Below are 24,851 nucleotides of genomic sequence, written 5' to 3' on the forward strand. Positions count from 1 at the left end.
ATCGTTTTCATCTGTTTCCGCAGATTCTTTTACGTGGGGTTGTGATGCATTGCAGTTTTTCAATTGCCTCAGTGTATCTTATCAAGGTTTCTTATCCAGTTGCGGCACTGCACATTTTGGGTAAAAGCGTGCCATAGATGGAGATGCTAAAACAGAGCAATCTTTTTTGGCCCAGTGCTCAGGTTTTTTACAGGGCAGTCTGTGTATTATTAATCCCATTGGCGGGAGCCTTTTCGCTATGCTTAGGAAGCCGTTGTAAGAAGACAAACGGGTTCACTCAACCGAGGAAATCACAGTTTTGTCAGACTTGTGAAGAAGTTTCCACAATTGCGAGGAGCTGAGCTAGCGTATAAAAAGTGGCAAAACATATGGGAGAGGAGGTGGAGTTTATAAATGTATTCGGTATGTTGTGCAAGTTATACACTGGGGGTTGGGGACGTGACTCAGACTCGCTGTCACAATCAGCGGGGAGGAGACCTGATGTGAGAGGGATCAAATGGAGAAGACTTGGGGAGGAGTGGGGAAGGCAAACCCAGCCCCTCTTACACCACCCAGCTTTCAGCGTTCAGCGTCAGCAAAAACACTAATGTGATCAAGATGGAAGATGTCTTTGGACTTTGCACTGCTCCCGGGCTTTCTGTCTGTCTTTGGGGTGTTCTTCAGCTCGCCTCCCGCTACCGACTCCAGTCAGAAACCTCAAGTGAAGACAGCCAACAACTTCTCAGACGGATATGGAATCACATTTCCTTAAGATTGTACTGATTTCTCCCAGTGGATGAATGAAAGGGCGACTTCCACACTTTTCTGGCGGATTGTACTCGGAGCAGATCGGAAGCCAATTTGTTGGTTATCACCAGATGTTTTACTGTTGACTTTATGGCTTCATAGAACGGTGTCATCACTTATACTGTACCACAAGAAGAAGAAAAAGGAGAAACATATTTGGTTCCTCCAGGCTGATTGACATATTGAAGGAGTATATATATTTTTTAAACCCTTTCAAGATTCATAAACTGTGCAGGTTCATGCACAGGGCGCAGATGACGGTTGCATGACTTGCGTGACTTCTAGCAAACAAAAGGTAATTATGACAGAAAAAGTTAATTGTGACAGAACATTTTTAACTGAAATAAAACGAAATACAACCATCGGACCATGACATTGTTTTGAAATGGTATGATTTAAAGCAATCCTTTAATATCATGGGATTCGTCAAAATACATGATTTTGCTCCCATTAATTTGTATTTTTTCCTCAAATGTCATTGTGTGAGGGTAAAGAAGGGTATACTGACAGTCACCAATCTGGTGATTTTTAACAAGCAATTTTTAAATTGACAATGAAAAAAATGTATTAAAAAAACTACTGTGGTCATGCAGTTATGCCTTTTCACCATCATTGCAAACAACACTGTATGTGTTTCGTTTTGTTCATAGAAGTAAAAGTTCAAAGAATTCCCTGCAAATATATTGTGTTTGATCTACACAGTATTTTTTTTTCTGATCACTTGCTTTGTGGTTTATTCTCTGTCCATTATCACAGTCATCCAATGTAGTAAGCACCCAAATGGTATCTTGAAAATACAATTTTAAACTGTATAAACAGTGGGCTCAGCTTCTATTGTTTGGGGAAATTGTGAATACAAAAACAAACCTCTAGACCATCTTCAAGAATTCAAGAAAAGGGGGGGGGGGGGAGGAAATAATTTCATTGCTGTTAAGATTGTAAATCTTAGTCACATTGCTCGCGATGCATAACGTTGGTAACATTTCCATATTAGTCTTTTCACGTCCATATTTTCTTTTTCACCCTCAGTTAAAAGCATCTCGATGGAATAGTGCTGCCCACCAATAATGCCAGTTGCTATACGCAAGAGAAGTTGGGAGGATCATGTGACTCATCCTTCAGGATTACAATATAGCTTTGATGATCTGGACCTGATCTGTTGCCACGGTGTTGACAGCGAGGGGCTTTGGACGGGTTCAGGGGTCTCCAAGCAGGGTCGATGGACACGATGCACCTCTATGCCAGAGGGCTGCCACCAACTGCTCACAGACGAGCCGGCTCAAAGGCCGGATGTGACCACCTCCGGATTACATGATGAGATCCATTCGGCGCGTGTGAAGCTGACAGACGATGTTAAAGCTCCACTTGAGAAGAAGTTCATTTGCAGCCTTCACAAATGTCTGGATGTGCAGCGGAGGATTACAGATCACCTCAAGACTTCAGTCTATTTTGACCGTGATTCACAGAGTGACAATAGCGGCGCCGTGATTCTCTGCGCGTCGGGCAACGGCGCTCAGGAAACTGGTGAAGCTGAAGACCAAGTTGGCACAGAGAATGTTGATGATGTCTTTAAAAATTCACTAATCTCACGTGATCAGCAACAATGCATCTCTATTTCTTCGGACAATGGGCCTCCACTGTCGCAATCTGTCGCTGGACAGCCTGGCAAACTTCCAAATCATTCTCAAACAAAGGAGGGACATAGAGATAGTTACAGCAGACCTCCTGAAATCCCAGAGGTCACACTGAAGTCGCGCTCTGCCGCTCAACGCGAACCTCGGAATGACCTCCCAGATGTTGAGGAAGTGATTTCCATTCCTGGCCATGCTGGCACAAAGATAACCTTGGATGTTGGTCTGCTCAGTTCACTCCATAAAATGGATAGTCTTCTTGTGATGTCATTGGCTAACAAAGTTGCGGAGCCAGTTGTGATCTCAGCGGCAGAAGGAAAATGTGACAAAGGAGCAATTGAAACCTGGACCGCAGATTCATCTGACAAACTGGATGGATTAAATAACCCAGACGCTCCAAATGAAAAATCAGGACATGAGCACCTTTCCAGAAACATTCAAGAAGGAAAGCAAGATCCTGCTGGAGCAGGGGATCGGGCCCCTGGTGGTGAAATGTCCTTCCAGACATTGTCGGAGCAGTGTGTTTCTGAAACAAGAGCGATCAAAATGTCTCAGGGGGAGGAAAGTAGATACGGCGAAAGCAGCGAAAAATCTGGGGATGTCAGTTTGGGACCAATCGCCTCACCTGATACTTGTGTCAAAGTTCAGTGTTGCTTGGCCAGCAGTAAAGTGCCATGTGAGCAAAAAGGATCGCGGGAGTCGGTGGAAGACCTCACGCAGAAAATCATTATTCAAGAAGCAGAGCCCATCTTGACTGTGACGACTGCAAGCCAGCCAGACAAAGACTCTGATGAAAGTTCTTCATCATTGGAAACTATCCCAGAGGTGAACCAGCTTGCTGCAGGAGGGAGCTGTGCACCTGCTCTGAAGAATCTCATCAAAACTATTCATTGCCAGAAGGATGATGAATATACAGCGAGTGAAAAACACCCCCAAAACCTGCTTCTACTCTCAACAGAGGTCAACAATGTGCTCTCGCCGGAGGGATTCCATGGCAACGAAGCCTCTGGTTGCCTGAATGAGTCACCTGGCTCTGAGGTGGCAGATGGTCCGAGTGAACGCCACTCGCAAGTGGCCGACTCGAGGACAGAGCAGACGGACAACGCCACACAGGAGGGTATTCCCTGTGGCGATCCACTTTTTAATGGAATGCGTGAGTCTGGAGTTCAGAAGGAGGAGGAGGGGGTACAAGTGCGCCTTAAGAAGGTAAGGAAGAACATATTTTAGAGGATATTGTAGGCGTAGACACAACTTAGTGAGACGGCAACTGATTGTTAGTTGTGCAGTGATTATTACGCACACATAAAGGTTTTTTTTAATTATTATTATTATTATTATAAACTGTCATACAGTACATAGCCTATGAATAATTTCTTTCCCACACTTGGCAAATGTCTCGGAAAACAATGACTTCACTCTCACATGCTTACATATCTGTGTGTGTGTGTGTTTAGTGGTGTTGATACGCCAAATGTTTGTCTTTCTCAACAACTCATTTCAAAATAAAGTCCCATAAGTGCAGTATGTGGAGACTATGATCTCAGAGATCTGAACGCTCAACTTCTTGCCCGGGTTAAAGTTTTAAGCTTTTCACACAATTGTAAATTGGGGTATTTGTATTGTCGTCTGCCCAGCAGGCACAGAAGGGTGCCAAAGATGGGTGTAGGCTCACTGTTTCAAAGAACAAGCCAACAGAAAGTCCATGTTTTTTTAAATTTAGTTTTATTGTCCAATGGTCACCAAAAATAATAATAATGTTAAAAGTTGGCTTTATTGGAGTGGCAGCACCCCCCCAAAAAAAAATAATTAAAGCTCATGATGCACATTTCTGCTTTTTGCGTTGACCATAATGTGTGCATTGTGTTACATTCGTATGATGATGTCATTGGCTTCACTGGCTGGTAAAGATTGACTCTTGAAAATCCCAATTTGTAATTTTTTACGGATTTGGCAGTAAAGAAAATCCCTTCATTATTATTTCTTGCAAATTTGAGATTTTCTCCTTAATAGGTTAAGCATAGTTATTTCCTATGCCCAAGAGGTTATCTTTTAATCTGAATGGGTTTGTCCCTTTGTTGCCTGTAATTTCCTGTCTAGAGTAGGTAAGGATGCCCCACTGAGTTTTGGTAAGAGTCATCAATTGAAAACGGAATTATTATTCTGATGATGATTATTAAACAGTTAAAAAGCAAATACATGAATGTCAACGTTCTGAACTAAACCTACTTTGTGTAGCTGTGAAGTTGAAATGTAAAGGCAGATTTAAGACAGAATGTGGACGTTTACAAACACTCTCATGTTAGTGTTTTTTGTCTGTGCCAAACCGGATTGTAATTTGTTTACACACAATAACTAAGACTCAGAAAAAAAAATTGTCATCTTGATGAAAGTTAACTACTTTGTGTGAATATTATCGAGTCTAGCGTTTTGATGGTTTTGCAGGTTGTAAAATCATTCAAATAGTACTCCTTTTCAATACATGCAAACCCAATGTTTTAAATGTATTGTGGATTAAAATATGTAAATGATCGTGTTATGCTGTGGAATGATGCAAAAGGCAGAAATGTCCACGAAATTCCGAGGGATATAAATACAAAATTGTAAAAACAATACAATACATCCTGATTACAATGCAATTGTGGCATTCGTCTCATTTATCTCAAACACAATGACATTACCGCCTTGTCATTGATGTACATTTTACAAATACAGACTCAAAATGTAAGAACTCCAGTGTAAGAATCGACAAAATCATAGAGAGACTAACTGAAGGAGTTTGTCAATATGAGCTTTGCGGCCTGCGAACTTCAGGTGGCTTTTATGGGCCATTTTTCATATAAATTGTTACATTGTGTCACTGTGCTTATATTATATGTTTTCGCGAAAGTACTGATTATAGTCCACATTGGAAATGCTTTAAAGTCATACTGGCAACCACAGTTCTTGTCTTGAGTCACAAACTTGGAATAGGCTATGATGCTCAGTGACTGACCCATGTGAACAGTGAGAGGAGCCTCCTTGACATTATTTTTGTATTTATTCTTAAAAGAATGTATGCCCTACTGTTTCAGACATTTTAAAGAACCAAATATCAATTTCTATGCAGTAGGGGTGTGCAAAAAAAATCGATTCACTCAACTTTCAGGTTATGTGCCAAGATTCAATAAATCGATGTCAAAGTTCAGAATTGATTACTGTATCATGATTTCTTTTCAAAAAGCAAAGGTGACGCTACCACTTTCGTCCATCAGATAGCAGCGCAGAGCCAACTTTTTTTAGATGAGTCAGCGGGCTTGAGCATTCAACAGTGTGACACAACGTCATCCGAATGAGCCAGTGTGACTGAGCCACACAGCCAGATCAAAACAATTAAAAAAAAAAATAAACGTATAGCGGATCTAGCTCCGGCCTTCCTCTGTAGAATTTACATTTTCTCCCTGTGCTGTGTGGGTTTTCTCTGGGTACACCGGTTTCCTCCCACATTCCAAAAACATGCATGGCAGCATGCACACTCAAAATTGCCCCTCGTGTGAGTGTGAGAACGGATGCTTGTTCGTCTATGTGTGCCCTGCGATTGGCTGGCAACCAGTTCAGGGTGTCCCCCGCCTACTACCCGAGACGGCTGGGATAGGCTACAGCACCCCCCGCGGTCCTTGTGAGGATAAAGTGGATCGGAAAATGGATGTATTGCAGATGGTGAAAATGTTATGGCATCTTCTTGACCGCTGATGGCACTGACCAGGAACTTGTTGTAATGTTATACCACTGGCATTTGGCTGGAAATAAATGTCAACAAGAGTGACTGACTTTGATCTGGCTGCATTGATTGACGTACATGATTCAACTTGTGTATTGTTTATGGTTTATGTTGTTGAGAATTGTATTAAAATGTTATAAAAAAATTATTGTTTGAGAAAAATGCCAATAACCGTGGTATTGAATCGCAAACCGCAGTATAATTAATGGTGATGTAAATGTAATTGTTACACAAGTATTGTGATATGAATCGAATCAGGAGGTAAATTAATCGTCCCACTTTCCTCTTATTTACCAACACGGATGACATCGGTCAGCCGCCAGGAAGCCAAGATCACAGTCATGCTAAACTGGGCAGCATCAATATCATCGGCATCTTGCAACTTTTATGTATACACATTGAATGCGAAAGATCCTGACCTGTGGAACTCCTAAAGAGGTGTGTAACCACAAAAATGTCAGGCAAATCGTAGGTAGAGGGGATCGTTTTACCATATCGTTGCTGTCCTGGGAAAAACATTGACAGTCAAACCTTGTTACAAAGTACCTCGAGGGACATAATGAATGTCTACATTATATTGGTACAGTAGTTTGTTAGTACAATTTCGAATAAAATGGCCACCAACTACTATGTATAACCCAGTATGAACACTTATAGGTGTAAAAACATGAACATGTAATATAGTATAAACATGTCAACTACAAATACGTGTATACAGTCGGAAGAAAACATTCAGTCAGCAAATGAAAAGTGCTTTTTCCAGTTCAGGATGTGCTGCGCCCCGAAGTTGTTTACGATCATCTGTTGGCCTCGAACTCTGCCATGATTTTGTTGCCATCACGGATGATTGTCAAAATCATTGACTTTTGCCGAATGCGAGACTCCCTTTCGAAAGTTCAAGACCATTTCAGCCTTCACAGACAGCGAGATTTGCTTCAGTTTACCAGACATGTTTTCAGACCAATGTCCTCAAAACCGCGCCGTGCCTCCGGAAGTACAGTAATGTACGAGTCGATCAGTGACGTTACTAAGCAACGGAGGGTAATCCCGCGATGTACATTTTGTTCTGAAGCTAGGTCGCGGTGACAGTTAGCTTCCCACAGTTCATTGTAACGAAGGCATTTTCACTATTTTGTGGGAAAAATCTGTCCGTTGTAATGAGGTTTATGTTCTAAAGGTGAATGTTGTAAGCAAAATCGGCAAATGAAAAATTAACCATGTGAAATCTGGACTTTGAAATGTGACTATCATAGGGGTTGAAATGATGTAAATGGGTTACGCTGAAAGGAGGACTGACCGTGTGTCCATTTTTGTCATTTGTTTAATTTTTATATAAATGGGATGTCCAAAACACAGACACCCCATTAACGTAAAAATGACAAAATGAACAGACATGTTTTCCACAGGACAGCAACGATATGGTCATTTTAACCAGGTTTTAACCTGGATAAAATTAATATTATATAAACACGTATATTATTGTTGTCAAAACGAGGAAGTATTTAGTCTAAAACACATGGTTAATAAACACTTTTAAATACAACATTGATAAAACGGATGGATCTTATGATAGGTGATGATGAAGAATTCAGCACAAGTTCTTCAATACATGATGACGTGCCACAAGGCTCATGGAGTTGTGGATCGAATTAGTCAAATGAAACCCATCTGGTGTGCATAATGATTTTAGATTACCTTGATATTCGGCTTTTTGACTGTGTTTATTTGTTTTAGCAACAAGGCTTTATCCTGGCCCCAGGGCCAATCTGGCTCAACAGTCGTCTATCTGGCAGCAGGCGACTTGGCGAAGAAAGACGTTTTTCTCTCTCTCTCTCTCTCTCTCTCTCTCTCTATTTCTGTCTGTTTCAATTTTTGTTCTCATTTGACAAGAAAGCTCTCATTTATGTCTGATTGCACAGCTGTAGCTGTCATACTAAGCACATGCACACTTTAGTTTGTTGCATAGTTATTTAGCTTTTGACTTTGCAACAACCCCCCCCCCCCCCCCGACCAGCAATGCACTTAAAAAAACAGGTACAAAGGAAGAAAAAAAGAAAACAACGAAAGGGGAGGGACGTAACCCGCAGTTTAGTGTGGGAACTGTCTCACATTAAAAAAAAAAAAAAAAACAGGAAGTAGAGAGGAATGCAAGGGGATGAGAGAAAAGGAGCACCCAAACCACTAAAACGTCCCATAAAATGACACAGACCTTGCCCTACACTTGTTTTTTTTTTTCACTCTGCTGTTTTGCGGTTGCTGTTTTTGCCGTCTCCAGCCAGATGTGTTTGTTCATTCAGTGAGGGCTCGTGAAGATGTCATTGTTTCACCATGACAGTGTTTCATTGTCGTACTCTGTGAAAGAGGCAGAACTTGTCAATGTGTGTCGCTACCAGCCTGGAATGTCAGTGAATGCACAAATATGACAGATTTTGCCAAGACACATGTGACCCAAGCTGTTAAGTGTTCTGAGTCAATGCAATGGGAGCAGGTTTCCGTAGGCCACTCGTCCACTAACTTGGAAAGAAGTATGAAGACAATACGGTCAAAATATAGCTTCAACCTCAGATTTTGGTTGTATATTGTCGTGAGGGAACAATTGCTCACGTGGTAAATTTTGTTGAGGTAACATTTTAGTATTCCCGAATGCTAAAATGTATTAAATGAATGCTAATTCCCGAATGCTAAAATGAATTATGTATTCCCGAATGAATACATAAAAAGGATGTTAACATTAACAGTAAAACACATTAAAATAGTTTTCATCACACCACAAGATGATTTGTATTACATGTGGCAAAAAAAAGAAGAAACAGTGGACATGAGTTGAATGCTTTGAGTCTGGATGAACTGATATGAAGGCGTCTCGCGCTCGGTAACGCACAATTATGATTCAACCGTCAAGATCTTGAGTGGCTTTTAGATACATTTTCTCACCAAATTTGTGTTTCCAAATTCTTGGACCTTTGGGGTATTTGAAATGTAATGGTTGCTCTCTTCATTGTTTCCCCAGTATTCACCAGCGAAAATCCATAAGTAATTGGTCTTGGTCCCACGCCATTAGGTCCAAAATTGCCTATGGCTCAGGGATACTCATTCCCATTTCGGGTGGGTCCATGGACAGACCCAGCAAAAATTTGCTGGGTCTCTTTCATTGTAATTTCAAATTTCATTGTAACAGATGTAAAAGAAGACATTTTGTATTCAGAGTTGTCATGTTCATCATTTGTTTTTGTTTTTTTAATAAAGATGGATGAATGGCACTTTGAACGGGTAAACCAGAAGTCCCCAACTGCGGACCTCGAGGGCCCTTGCTGCATATGGTTTAGATGCCCCCCCAATCCCCTCTTCAAAACATCTGATTCTGCCCTCGAGAACCCCTAATGTGAAAATAGTTTTTTTTTTTAAATTCTGCTCTATTTTTGTGTGAATTGATATTTGCATTTAATTTGAGGTTGGCTTTGACATCTCCCCAAGGGATTGCAGATGAAAATTAGCTTAATTTAGCTAACTTGGGTTTCCATGTTGGTTAATGTGCATTGTCTCCTTTTAAATAAATACATAAATAATCGACTACATATGTCTGTTTAGCTAAAATATGATATATGTACATTTTTTTAAAGTAATTTCGAAACAGTACATTTTCTTGATTGTTCTTCACATCTCTTCAAGTGGGTCATAACTGAGCTAGAGTAGTGAAAACATGTGATGTGAATCCCATGTGATAACAAACATCAGGAACCGATGCTGTACTGGATGTCACAAGATCATGGCATTGTCTCGAATCGGATGGCTATTGTGGCGCATTAGATGTATTCTACAGTATGTCAGACACAAAAAATACCATTAATCACAACTATGCCCATGTGCACGCTGTCAACCATACACACCCGTCATTAAGTAAACTCAAACCATATTCGCAGGTTTATGCTTTATACTTCTCCCACATAATTGAATGTGATTTCTCGGTAATCACTTCATTGAACAGATAGTGACTGGGCTCACATTCACATGTCGCCATGCGTCCGTACCTTTGCCGCAGCATACAAATCAAATGTCTTATTTTCCTATGAGCTCACCCTTTGAACATGTTTTTACGAGTACAGTTTTCGGTGATTGTAACAAGTTTGTTTGATGCCATTGAGCAAACCTTGTGATGTCATTTGTTTGTTGGGGTGTTTGTGCGGAAGGAGGCTCATACTCCCAATGAGTCCAACTCATTGTTCGGAACAATCACAAGGAAATGAAAGCAGGTCGGATTTGTGTCTAACCAGGGTGTTTATCAAATTAAACATCAGAGAGGGCCCTGTCATTGGCTGGCAACCGATTCAGGGTGTCCCCCGCCTACTGCCCAAAGACAGCTGGGTTAGGCCCCAGCGCCCCCCACCACCCTTGTGAGGATCAAGCGGTTCGGAAGATGCATGAATGAATGAATGAACATCAGAGAGGGATAGGGTTGGAAAGTAGGTCTTGCCTTACTAGAGGAACACCACCTGGGGTCACTGTGTGGCTTTTAATCATTGGCGAATTGGCCCACTGAACAGTACAGATGGATTAGGTGCAACGTATCCGCTGTTGTCGTTTCTTGGCCCACCATGCAATGAAATGGTATTTGCAATCAAACAAACAATTATTTATAAAAGTTAAGATATTTTCCGTATTTATTCAAAGATATTCAAGATACCAATTTAATGTGAGTAAATTAGTAAGATTTATTGCCAGAGTGAGTTTTTGTTGTTGTTTTGTGTTGTTTGTTTTTTATACTTTTATGGTACACACACACATGATATATTTTTTGTAAATGTATTGTGAATGTCTAAATCAATGAATGTCTTTTTAAATCTTATTTATGGCTATTTTGAAATAATGTTCTTTCAGCGAGACCATGCTCGTCTGGACTCGATGGTGCTGCTAATGATGAAGCTGGACCAGTTGGACCAGGAAATTGAAAATGCCTTGAGCGCTAACTCTTCCATCGGCAGCACTCCCACCCTCCCTCGGCGACGACAACTGGTACAAAGCTGCATTTTGACTTGCTTGACTTTTCTGTCATTTTTCAGCTGAAGTTTTAGGCTTGAATATTTTTTCTACCCACGATTGCAGTTCTCGAATACAATTTGCTCATCTGCCCTCTAGTGGTATGTGAAAGAATCACAAAATTAAATATTCAACCTGTGCATGTTACAGTGGCTTCAATTTTTTTAATCCAGTACAGTCTATTTGTTAAGTAGAGTTCAGTTGTACTGTATTGAAGTTGGAAGTGCAATACATTTGCTTGTAATCTTTAAGATGTGATTAAAGAAAACAAAACAGTTATTGAGATACAATCTTTAATGAACATTTTTATTCAATCAATTTTAACTGAATCATTATTTAATTAGCCTGTGGTTTTATATCTCTACATTTACTGTAAGTGCAGTTGTAATGTTAAAGATGTTCATAATCCTACAGTGGCTTTCAAAAATATTCATTATACTTTTTAGGTTGAGGAATAAAATATCTGCGTCATTGTTGATGAACACTAAGGCCTATTATACTAATGAATTTTAATGTTGATGATAGTGGTACTTGCGAGAGTATTGTATTTGGTGTCAGAAAAAAAAAGACCCGCTGCCCAAATGATTAATGCTATCAGAGGCATAGCGAGAATGAATGTACCAAGTGTTTGTTATCTGCTGATGACAATGACATGAAAACAATAATATTTGAATAAATGCAAGGGAAAACCGAGACAATGTGTATGTTATTGATGCAGGATTTTGATTTGGGATCTGTGCCAGTTGCATCACATATGCAGTATCCTCATGCACTTGCTGCCCCAGCAAAAGGCACCTCACCAGCCCTTGGAGCAAAACCTAAGAGTGGGGTAAGTTGGACATTTTGATTCTTCTTTCAAATAGAGTATTTGAATAAAATACTAAGCATCATTATTGATGAATGAAAAAAAATATTGATTTCACATTGCAGGCTGCACACCACTTTGAGGAGTGATTCAACTACACAGATTCATTGTGTAATGCGTTTGACGAAAAAGAGCAGACACTTTGTCTTCATACTCTAACTTGGAGTGAAACCTCCAATTGTAGGAATCTGCCACCACTTAAAGCTTAGCCAAGCAGACGTTAAAGCTTTTTAATTAGCCGCTTCCAGAGATTTAGACCCATTCGTCCCAATAAAAGGGGTCAAGGGGTGTCCAAGACTTGAGACACCAGGAAAGGGGAGTCACGAGGGATGTGCTTCAAGTGAGTTGGCCCTCCTCTAACCCGTTTGCCTGGTACCTTAATGGCATTGTCCGCCTTGCTCTATCTGCAAAAGAAAGTGGACATAAAGCAAATCATTTACAAGATGTTTGAAAGAGAAAATATCTAAAATGATATCTCTTGTTGGTCTTGTGTGGAATATGGTAGGTCATTCCTTGAACGATTCCAAGATTTTTCTGCCGGGGAAAACAATTGCTTTATCAAATTCCAACGTTATCTGTTGTGATTCCATGCCCACGTCACAAACCTTCGAAGCGGATCAGGTAATTTTAGAACTGCCATGGAATGTGCCATACACATGGCCTATGATATTCCATATATGTGGGCAACGCTAAACCAGATCCATTGGTAGTCTTTATGCTGTATATGATTTTGATACACAGTATTTTAAAAAAAAAGGAATTTTGAAAACAAAATAATCAAGACGGGCGGCCCGGTAGTCCAGTGGTTAGCGCGTCGGCTTCACAGTGCAGAGGTACCGGGTTCGATTCCAGCTCCGGCCTCCCTGTGTGGAGTTTGCATGTTCTCCCCGGCCTGCGTGGGTTTTCTCCGGGTGCTCCGGTTTCCTCCCACATTCCAAAAAAAAACATGCGTGGCAGGCTGATTGAACACTCTAAATTGTCCCTAGGTGTGAGTGTGAGCGTGGATGGTTGTTCGTCTCTGTGTGCCCTGTGATTGGCTGGCAACCGATTCAGGGTGTGCCCCGCCTACTGCCCGAGGACGGCTGGGATAGGCTCCAGCACCCCACGCGACCCTAGTGAGGATCAAGCGGCTCGGAGGATGAATAATATGAGGAAGGCGGCACAGTGGTTGACTGGATAGCATGTCAGTATCACAGTGCAGAGGTCCAGGGGTCCCCTATCCTCATGAGGGTCGCGGGCCATACATAGGACAGAAATTTATTTTAATGTCCATCTATTTGTGTGCATAAGCGCATTTTGATACTGTATACGTTTGAGAGTCTTTGAGTAGTGTGTACAAGAGTGTTTCAAAATTGTGTGTGTGTGTGCATTCACTAGTTTTAATGAGAGTACTTCAGAAGTGCTGATTTAAAAAAAAAATACATGAACAGGAATGTGCATGAGAGCATTTCATTTATTTGAGTGAGAGCATTTCAAAATGAACCGGTAAATGTGAGAGGTAATCCTGAATTATGTCGGCCCCTTATATGTGCAAACGTAGTCCACTAACCGTGCTGCCCGTAGTTTTGCTACACTCTGTCTCGCTACAATGATATCTACTTGACACATTCGGAAATCCCACTTAAACATCTAGCGATAATAAATATATCCCTGATCACCGATCCTAACCATACATAGCAAAAGATTGATAATCCTAAATAATTTAACGATAATCACTCGTTTTGTAGGATTCCAAAACAGTTGCGTAATTGATTGTCATTTTAATATCAACAGACATTGCTATATTTGGCCACATACAGGCAATCAGCACTGACAAATGTCTGTGCATTTTAAGACCATTTGTTTTGAGCCTCTATTTTTAGGGGTCAGTGGCTGGAAAGGATATGCCAAGCCACAGAGGCGGGTGGAAGCTGCTGACCCCCGGCCACCTTCCTCTGAATGTTACTGTCGGAAACAACATATCAGTCACCTTGAGTGCTGAGCTTTCTCACTAGCAAGACATATGCGGCACCCCTTAAAGAGACGCGCCGTTAAACATGGCACAGACAAATTCAGCAAAGGGGTGTTTAAACCAACACTCTTACAGATATGGTGACAGGTGATACTCTCTCACAAAACGTATCCAAGCATTGCATAACAGGGACACTTTTGACCCCTCAGATGGATCGAAACCGACTAAACTGGTGCACAGTGTATGGAGTTGGCGACAAAGTTTTCATGACCAAATAACGCTGCCTTTATGAAAAAAAAAAACGAAAAATTAAACTGCACGTGCATTGTTGGAATGTCAGTGTGAAGTAAATATTTTCACGATATTGTGATTAGTCTTTGAAGATTTTTTTCCAGTTTCAGGGCATCGGTAAATGTGTGGTGCTCTCAATCTTTTGGTGTGTGCCATACAGTTGCCAATAGTAATTTTTTACATTGCTCCACTTCAGTTGCTTTCGGCTGAGTCGTGTGTGGCAGGCATTGCTGCAAGACATTGCTGCTCTAAAGATGACTTTTGTCGTCTCTTGGTGTGGTTGTCGGAATTTCACAGTGAAGTCTGAATCTCCCAGGTTTCTGTTCTAGACTTTTATGTCTTTTGGCAGGACAATTTGTTGGAGATATTTTTATTTGAGTTTGATGAGCACTTTCCTTCTTGTCAGTAGATTACGAATGTGCATAGCTCTTTTATCTGTGTGCAGTTAGTGGACAATAGAATAGCTGTGGTTTGCGTGCTGAGGTCACAAGCAAATCTCTGCTCTGTCCTTGCTCTGGGTTCCGGTTTAGTAGCTCTCAGTCCCCAAACATCCTTTATCCAGACCACACCTCCTCAAGGTCCTGCAAAATGCTTAACTCTGTTGGCTTTCCTTTATATCTGCATGCAAATCCATTATGCTTCATGCCTGTTGTTGGTTCAAAACCAGTGCAAAGCTCTGAAATTGTATTGTTAGCATTTTTTTAAGGTGGTATGAATCCAACCACTGCTTCATCTGGAATTGAATTCCAGCGGTTACTCCGCCAGCCACTTTGGATGGTGTCATTGTCCCCAAGGTCATTCCTCACTCGGTTTGGCAGAGCTGTAATAAGGAGACAAATACAGACCCCCCCAAAAAACAGAGTGTGTGATACAGGATATAGAAATTGAACTTCTCAACTCCCAAAAGGAAATCATGTTTTTACGTATATTTCGAGACTTGCGCACTTCAGGAGTAGGAAGGAGACATACTGTGTGTACATAGGTGATTAAAAGTCACTGGCCTCTTTATTTGGTATAATCAAAGAGTTTACCTTTAATGCTCAGCTTGATAAATTGGGCAATTAACCCATGTTTCGATCATCTTGCCATAGTAATAAATGGTTTTAATTGATACCTCAATCAGCGGCAATAAAAATGAGCATTGCGTTCATCTCTAATGGCAGAATGTTGGACAGCTTCCATGGTGGCTCTCATCACAGGTTGTTCAAGTGGACCTAAAAAGAGGGCAGTGGCTGCACATTTATTTTTTCCCACAAAACAGGTCACAAAACAGGTCAATCGTCCATAGGTAAATGTGCTGAAATTGTTCTTTTGTGAACTTCCCTATCAGCATCTTTGATGAGGGCAAATATTGTAAATTCTGCCCACTCAGTATGTTTTTTAAGAAAGGGTACTAAAATCACATCCCAAGTATGCTATATTTACTTAGTATTTTCCAATAAATCATGTGTCAGCCTATGTAAAGACATCACTCCGCTGTTTTGTTGCTTACAACCACAAATTTGTACTGTTGGCTCGCAGTATGTCAGTGAATCGCCGCCAACTTTTATTTCACAACTTAACTGTAAAAAGTAAATGGAATACCGGTAGTTCCAAGATGATGTCCATGTTGACAATAAATGTTATGGATGACTCTAAAAAGCAGGCATCTGCATTCCCCTAACCCATCCCCCCGCAGCCTGCAATTAATGAAGTGCAATAAATCTGAGAAATGACAAACAAGCTCACACACCAACCCCCCGCCCATCCCCCCCACACACACACACAAACGCTGGTTTTGGTGTGTTGCGGGGACCTTAGTTCTCTGGCACTCTCTGATGGACAATGATGTAAATGGTGCATTTTTTCACACATTGTTGGGGACCACCTTTCTACACTGCATCATTGTCAGCTGTGGTCATCATGAAGTCTCTGCGTCTTTTCTCTGGGCACTTTGCCTGCTGTGCTGGCAGGTGTGAAGCGCGTCATTGAAACATAGAGGCTTTTTTTCCTGGACATTTTGCTTACATGCAGACCTACTATTCACTGAAGTTGCATCGAATAAAGCTTTTATTGACATTGTTTCACACTGTTCACATAGCAATAGCATTTTCCTGGCTGGCATCTGGTTCAACTACCTCTCACTTACCACTAGTTTTTACCCGATATTCCACATGTGTTCAACAAGTAATTACTTTGTAATCGATTATCCTGTAGGCTGTAAATTTCCCCAGTGTGGGACGAATAAAGGATATCTTATCTTATCTTATGTGATTGGGTTAATCAATCACATAATACTAACCCATCTGTGATTGGGTTAGTATTGATTATACTAAAACGGTTAAAATACAATACAATACATCTTGATTTATATTTTGTTCAGTTGCCTACTCATGTGGCCACGCAACAGCTTTATGTATTTATTTACACATTAACTGAACGTGGTTCTTCCCTGGCTTCAGAGAAACCCACAACTGTGCATGTGTTGCTACAACTTGACAGGCCTTGACAAGAGACACAATGCATGAAGTAACTTCCCTGTGCATCTTTAGGTAGCTTAATTGGTACCGGTTCCCCCTCTCCTGACTTAAATGACTGTGGCACTGTTAATGTGATCAGCTGCTTCTTACATCCCTGTGGCCAGATGGGAAAACTGAAGGCTTTTGTGACATCACATTGGTCCTTGGGTCCACATTCTGGGTATCGAGCTGTTCTTACATAAGGCTTTGATCAATACAAGAAATGGTGTCTCCGACAGTAGCTTTTTTTTAATGCTTTTTGTTTGGGGAGTGGCAGGCACAAACTACACGGTCATTAAAATTTAGCATGGAAAATCAATTGCTTGGTTTTAGTAATCTAGTACAGCACTATATTGGAATCTATGTTCGAGAAATGGGTGCTTACCCTGTGTTTCAAAGCCTTGGGTAACAAATATGAAAAGTGTGGACAGCACAGGTGCCCTCATCAACAGTGGTAATATCCGAGGTGGGTATCGTCAGTCCAGTGAACCTATCAGTGAGCTTGTTCACACTGGTGATCTGCGATCACCTTGGTGAACTTTACTTGAATAAATGTTATTCTCTGTATACACTAATATATTATAATAATTAAAAAAAGACCAAGTTTGAACATTCCTGTTCATAGACAGTGTAGTCTACCCTGCAGTTAATTACATGCTAGCCTAGATACCATAAATGCATTGAGTCAGTGAATGGTCTTCATTCTTAAATTACAACAACAATTTCAGAAAATGCAATAAACCCAGCTATGTCTAGTCTTCCTCCGAAGTCAATGAGCTGCTGTGGTGCCACAGCCGTCTCCCCAAGTCGGCAGATGTAATCCTTCTGTGTTGTCAACCGTCTGTTTTCTCCCAATAAATCCAGTGGCTAATCAACAATCTGGCAATGTTATTGCAGGGGGGATTATGAGGATTATCTCTATTAACCCGTGTCACTCAGCCACAAATTCCACCTGAGTAGTGGGAAAAGGTGACGTGTTTGCTAAATTAATATGCATGCTGTCATGTGATTAAATGCTTCTATGCCTTTTAATTGGATGGATTTGATAAAGCTCCCGTTGTTTGTAACAGTTTAAATGCCTGTCCTTTCCTGATTAAGATTAAGATATCCTTTATTAGTCCCGCAATGGGGAAATTTACAGTCAGAGTTCAGAAAGGAAACCACAAGATAGGGAGAGGGAAAAAAAAACACGCCCAAACTATCCTCTTTTGAGGATAATTTAAATCCAGGATTAAAAAAAAACCCTAGCACATACATAAGCATATGACAGTTACAACAAGTCACAAGACATAACATGTAGGGGGAGGATGAATCGGAAGGGGGAGTGGGAGGGGGTGACCGCGACGCGGCTGGTGGAAATTTAAAGTTGTGATGCATTCATTCATTTACTCGACAGTAATTTCATTCACATTTCAATAACGATAAAGAGCCAATAACTAAGCAAGCATTGTCAAATAGCTTTATCTTTGGCTTGGATTCGATTTGTTATTTTTTTCTTATTTTACTATGTTTATCTTTCATCATCTTGGATTTGAAACTTGGTTGCGTAAATCCTCAGGTCACCTAACGAGTCATCATACTTTGGCAAATACGTATCCATTATGCTGCTGTTTCATCATCAACTGAGTTGATGACCAGTTACAGAAAGTAAATTTTGTTCAGTGGGTGGGCAATATTGGGGTTCTTTAGACTTCAAATGATTAGATTTGACAATTGGAAGTCTTGTAAAACATCTGCCCACATGTGAAAAGTGCGTTTTTGTCATTGATCTGGACCCAATTCATAAAACTCCCAAATTTGTCTTTCTAGTTGGCTCCTAATCAGCCAGTTGTCATAAAATGCAATTCACCAGGCACAATCTCCAACTCCTGACAACAACAAAGGAAGAGGACATAGTCATATATTTCAGTATAAACATTGACCCACTACTGATGCAGCCTTGGTTTAACCTCAGTAGAATTGTAATGCGCTCAAGAAGATATTCTGTCTCTGTCTCTGTGACGCATATGAGTGCTCAGATTCCATTTTCTGCCCCTCATAGTACAATCTGCATTATTGCACCTCACGGGGCTAATAATTGGGTCAAGTTTGAATGCAGTACTTTTGCAGGTACCCACAAACCCTTGAAGAACAACAACATGAGGAAATTTGCTTTATTCTCTTAATTTCCTTAGTGCATGCATATACTGAATGATATTACTTACCCAAAGACACATGCCATTATGGTGCAAATTGGATTATGGCTAGGAGTGGTCACATAAATAGAAAGTTATTGCATCACTTCCTGTTGACACACTCCAGCTGTGACATATGGAAGCTATCAAAATGTGTTAATGTAACAAGGAGGGTAAAAGTATGAGTGGAGGAGAGCAGGTGGGGGCAAGATCTTTCTTAGAAAAGAAGTGTAACATGAAATTGTTTCCCACGTCTCCCCACACATGTGTACGTGGGCCTTGGCACACCATGGGGAATAAATTCCTTTATAAGTGCAGGGCAACAATAGCACATCATGCCAATAAAAAAAAAAAGCAATGAGCTCCAGATAACATCTCAAAGGATTCTGTACAAGTGTGTTCATGTGCTCCCACCGACACACACACAATTCTCCTCGATCCCACGTAGACACGTTTACCTTATTTCAAGTACTGGAGCCAGCAGCTTACCTGAGCCATCTGCACTAATTTGGCCATTTGTGTTAAGCGGTGGGGAGAAAAAGGTTTGCGTTAGCTTGAACTCCCCCTAATCCTAGGCCAGCACAGACCATGGGTGGTCACACCCACGCACATGCATACACCACAGCTGCAAGTAAGAGGAGGGGGCATGAGAGGGTGCGAGTCTGTGGTGGGCTTGGGTCATGGTGGACTAATCAGGTTTGTTTTGGAAGAGCAGTGCGATGACTTGATTTACATGGGTGACTAACTATTGACATTGTAACATAAGAATTCAAAGCTGAAAATATTTAAAAACTGAACAGCTACAAAAATGGAACCCACAAATGCTCATACTACCTGGATATGGATACAGGATTGCTTTATCAGTCAGGCACACATAGTTCTTGATCATTATTAACTCACACACGTGCAAACCAAATTGACCAAACCTCCTGGGCCCCAACAGAACCTATTTCCACTAAATTAGTGGTAGTAAATGAGGCAGCTGACGCCTGTTGCTTTGCAGCTTACAGCTCCCCGGTGGACACCTGACACGGCCTGGAACAACCTAGCCCCTGAGACCAACCTGCTCTGTGGCATGTCGGTGGGAAATTCAGGGTGAAAATCAAGAAAATATGCGCCTATGGTGCTATGAAAACCCTGGTACTCACTGGTACCCATTCATCTGCATTCCTGCACGGCTCTGCAGTCTCTCACTCAAATTTATTTCACTATAATTGCTGTTATGAAGGAAACACCGAGTTGTGTGGAGGGGAGATTTATACTGTGTAAGTGACTTCATGGGTCAGTGACAGGAACCCGTGGTGTGGTGTTTACACAATAGCACGGGCACACACTGCTGAACTGAAATGTCTTGTTAACTCTGGACAGGATGTGGACCTCCCATATGGAGACCTTTATTCATTACCATTCTGTCTTCAAACACCAATAGAAACTTGAAATTTTCGACAAGCTCATCTCCAAATGACACAGATGTTGCCATAGTGTCTTTTATCCTTTAGGAGGCAATTGTGATATTATATATATATTATAAAGATATTTGTAAAAATAATCTTTGAACCACTTTTTTTTTAACCATCAATCAGTATTTATACCAAGTATATCTTATCGTTACCCTTTTTTTTGATAAACTGAGAGAAATTATTCTACTGCCTCAGAGGTCTGGGTGTCCATTTCAATTGTACTTCAATTAGAAACTTTCCCCTTCCTGATAAAATGCTTCCATTAAGAGTTAAGTACAAAATTCTGGTCAAATTTTGAGGCAAAGTGATTTTTAATTGTTTGTGTGGGCTTTGTCAGGTGGTGACTTTTTGCTCCCTTGGTGGATCCTGGGATCTTGTTTGTAGATGCAGGGCCCCTCACAGTGACACAACCATAAACGACCTCATTGGTGTTTGGACATCGCATTAGTACTGCCAGCACATACCAGTAGCACTCTATAGAGGAATGCAAAAAAATAAATAAACGCTAATTCTAAATAATAAACAGTTTCTGTCAGAATTTCTCCTTCAATGAGCATTGCGCTGCTCATAGGGGTGAAGCTACATGTGGCCACCCCTTGTCACTCTCTGACCAACCCATTGCCCCCCACCTCCCACCTGTCAATCACCTCACTACTGGTATATTTGTTCAGTCCGAGTCCATTTTCACCAAGTTTTATCGTCCATACAAGCACAGTGGATGTATTTCAAATGTGGCGGTTTCCCAGAAAAACTGTTCCAGCATAATAAACTGAAAGAAGTTGAATTGTAAATACTTTGTATTTGCTGCATTTGCCCTATGATTGCCTGGTGACCACTCGAGGGTGTAATTCGTCTATCACCCAGAGTCAGCTCAATGACTTACAGTTTTTTTCTATTTCCTTGTGTGCCAGCTAAAAGATATCAATTCAGCAAAGAAAAAACTCATGAACTCCAAATTTTGGCAGGATATGAATCAGTTTCGGCCAGACAGCCATTGGGGAAAAAAGACCTTTTGTACTGAATGAATAAAAAAGTCAAAACTATTAGTATTATTGTCTTGGACCTGGACATGCCCCCCCCCCCCAACCGCACCTCCCCAAACACACACACACGCACACACTCATGATTTGAGTCCAACAGCAGCTGTAATAGCACTGAACGTAAATTTGTCCCAGAAGTTACCTCACTCTTATTCTGCTTATCCTGGTGATTTAATAGTCATTCAGACTAAGGTCTCCGGCCCTCCCCTTGGGCCTACTTTGGGGGCTTTAGTTGGCAATTAACTGCAAATACAATTGTCCATAAAGTGATGTTTTACTTGCTCTATGCCTTTTTCGGCCACATATTATGAGTGCCAACAAACGAACCAACACGCGTGCTACTGCCGGGAAGATTTACCACAAATGATGGATTTGTTTTGACTTTTACCTAGCTTAGAAAAGCATCAAACAGATGAATACAGAGGCAACGATTTATCTAGTGCTCATCAGCTCGCATGTGAGACAAAACAAGACACAAATGAAAGAAAGCAGTAGTGGTACAGTATTTACTTTCACCAGAGTGTGTCACGCTTGTGTTGCTATGGTGGCTCATCAGAAAATATAAGAGCTATCTTGTGAAGGGCAAAATAAAAGGCATATAACCAAAGTGTAGCTTTTTATTGTCTTCGAATTCCTTTCTGGTAATAATCCATGCAGTACTTTGTCCAATGTAAACAGAAGCATGCTTGGGGGAAGGCTTTTGTTTCTGAAGTGATTGGATAGAATGTTAACCCAAATGTCATGTCATCCTTATTATTTAAAAAAAAGTAAAGCAGAGGACATCCTAATTCAGGAGGCTTTATCACGTGACCGTTTTTTTTTTTCAATGGCCGAGAATAACATTTTGAGAAAAAGACTGGGCATTAAAGTTGTGGAATTTTAAAAATGATAGCCTTGTCTTTCCACTAAAATAAAGGACACGTAAAAAAAATAAAATAACGGAGGACATGTTCTTGCCTGCGTGTTAAGTCTGGGCATGTGAAAGTCTGGATGCTCACAGCTTTAATGCTGTACAAGAGTACAACCCCCTTTTACACAGCCTAAGAGCCAGGTTTTTTTGCACCTTTTTCCCCCTCCCCGTTTTCTGTTAGGTAAGAGAATGGGTGGATGAAGATGGCCTGGCACTTTTCCACTTCTCTTGATCTTTTTAGTTATTGTTGAAAACAATTGTCTTATCGACAAGTTTAAAAAAAAATATATATATATATATATATATATATATATAGATATATATATAGATCCCGGGAACAACATCGAACGATGGATGACGGATGATTTTATTTATTTTTTATATATACTGTATGCTCGTGCTGATTTCGGGATACCATGTCGAAAGCTCTGCATCGCTGGGTTCCGTTCAAAAGGCACTGGCAGAATATTTGCAGTTCTTGTATTAATGTGCTGATGATCAATGTGAAAATAGGCTTGCTCTTTTTCTTTTTACCGCCCTAAACTACATTCACTCTGTGTAGCGCATTTAGATTATTTACGAAGTCTGACAAAGTCTATTCACATACGAGATATACACAGACACACAGCACTTTCAAAGGATGATTTTGTCTGAGAGGGGCAGTCGCTGAGCACATCTCGTGTTTTTTTTGTTGCTGTTGTTGTTGTTTTAGTTACTGGCTTGGCACGCAAGTCAGTGTGAACAGGGATCATTTGGACATCAGCTGATTCTTGAAACTATCAAAACATCAGACAGAAAACATCCCCATTTGGACTAGATCATTGTTGTGTCGACGTAGCCGTAATTGGCTACATAGCCATAATTCTCATAATGCGAAATGAGAAATTATTCTATCTTGTTACAAATACCAGGAGGACACATTCATTTTGTAGTTTCCTTTCAAAGGAGGTAAATTAGAAGAAGGGGACAAAAGCCCCTGAGAATGTACCTTGTCTTCCTTAGCTTGTCTGAGCTCTTCCAGGGGAGTGTGGATTAAAACAGGTCAGGGTGTGGGGGTCAGCCAAAGAACCCAGGGTCAAAAGTCAGAGGCAAGAAAGACCTCTGCATTCCAATCGACCGCTGCCCACCATGCACTCTCTCACACACACACAGACGCCCGCACACACACACACATATTCGACTGCCAACGTCAAGGCACATGCCTGCACATTTCTTTTCTTTGCCCCAACATTATTTTTTTTTTGCCCAAGCATGAACCATTACATTCCCCGAACGATGATGTTATCAGACAAGCCTCTCGGGACTACCTATGTCATGCTTGAGTCAACAATGGAATGGAGTGCAGCCTACTGTATTTGGGCTCTTAATGATGCAATATTTGTCAAGAAGCCTTGGGGTTTATAATTTTCGGTGAACATGTATTAAAACTCATTCAGTGCCAGGCAATTCTGGACCAAGTCTGAAAATACGTTTAAAAACGTCTTTGGGAGTGAATGAGTTAAGATGTTTGCACGAACTGGAATGTATGCGTACAAAACTAAGGATGGCCTTTGTGCTTTCTTCATCGTCCAATCTGAAGGGGGTGTCACCATGTAGCTACGTAGCAAAAACCATATTCTTAAAAACTGTTTTTTTCAAAGTGTTGGACGTTACACAAAGTTTATGTTCATCAATGTTTATAGGATTTGATTGCATAGCCTCATTTTATTTCTTCTTCTCATTTACAGAGTACTGCAATTCCAGAGAGGACAAAAGCAGGTCAGTGATTTTCATGCGTTGATACAAAACTTGAATTTGTATAGCCGCAGATCTTTGATGTGGTTTCTCATCTGTTCAAACATATTTTGGGTTGCCTTTTATGTTGACAAAATGTAATTGTCCGCAATTGTCCTGATCTGCCTCAGTCTGGTATCATGTGAGGAGCATTTGTAGCACAGTTCCTGATATCATTGTCCGGTAATCGGCATGGTGCAAGAGAGGGACGGAGGGAGTGAAGGGGAACAGGATCTGGTCCGATGACTCGCTTGATGTTAGTCTTGATAAGAACCCAGACTCATCTAGCGGACCATCTAGTCTGTCGCCTTTCCGAGATAAGAGCCAGACTGGTTGTCGAGGCTGATGCCCAAAACATTTGACCTGCATCTGTTTACCCATTCCAGTCAAATCTCACTCAGCTGCTTGCGCGTTTATGTCACCAATGGAAAAAACAAAGACAGTTCTTCATGTTGGCCCAACAACCATCCATTCTTTTTCGACATTGCTTTTCATGTTCATAGTCATGGGGAGCTAAAGTCCAGCCTCATTGTTCCGCTAAATGCTGGTTGAATCGCATATTATATAACATTTCGGGCATTTATCATGAGATGTTCCACTGGATCTCTATTTAATCCATTTACAAATCATCAGATAAAGGGATTTGTCTGGAATTTGCTCAGCACTCGACCCACAATTATC

General features: G+C 40.9%; 1 protein-coding gene across 1 annotated transcript in view; it reads left to right on the forward strand.

Annotated features, from left to right (window-relative positions):
* The first annotated feature begins 529 nt into the window (after positions 1–529).
* Positions 530–24,851, forward strand: part of dlc1 (DLC1 Rho GTPase activating protein) — an 81,049-nt gene continuing 56,727 nt past the window's right edge. The window contains exons 1-5 of the mRNA XM_052084827.1: positions 530–1,081; positions 1,816–3,623; positions 11,050–11,184; positions 11,927–12,037; positions 24,125–24,155. Of these exons, the coding sequence (XP_051940787.1) occupies positions 1,854–3,623; positions 11,050–11,184; positions 11,927–12,037; positions 24,125–24,155 (2,047 nt within the window). The 5' untranslated portion in view covers positions 530–1,081; positions 1,816–1,853. The remainder of the gene's footprint in view (positions 1,082–1,815; positions 3,624–11,049; positions 11,185–11,926; positions 12,038–24,124; positions 24,156–24,851) is intronic.

This window comes from Hippocampus zosterae, chromosome 13 (assembly GCF_025434085.1).
Source record: "Hippocampus zosterae strain Florida chromosome 13, ASM2543408v3, whole genome shotgun sequence".
Lineage (NCBI taxonomy): Eukaryota > Metazoa > Chordata > Actinopteri > Syngnathiformes > Syngnathidae > Hippocampus > Hippocampus zosterae.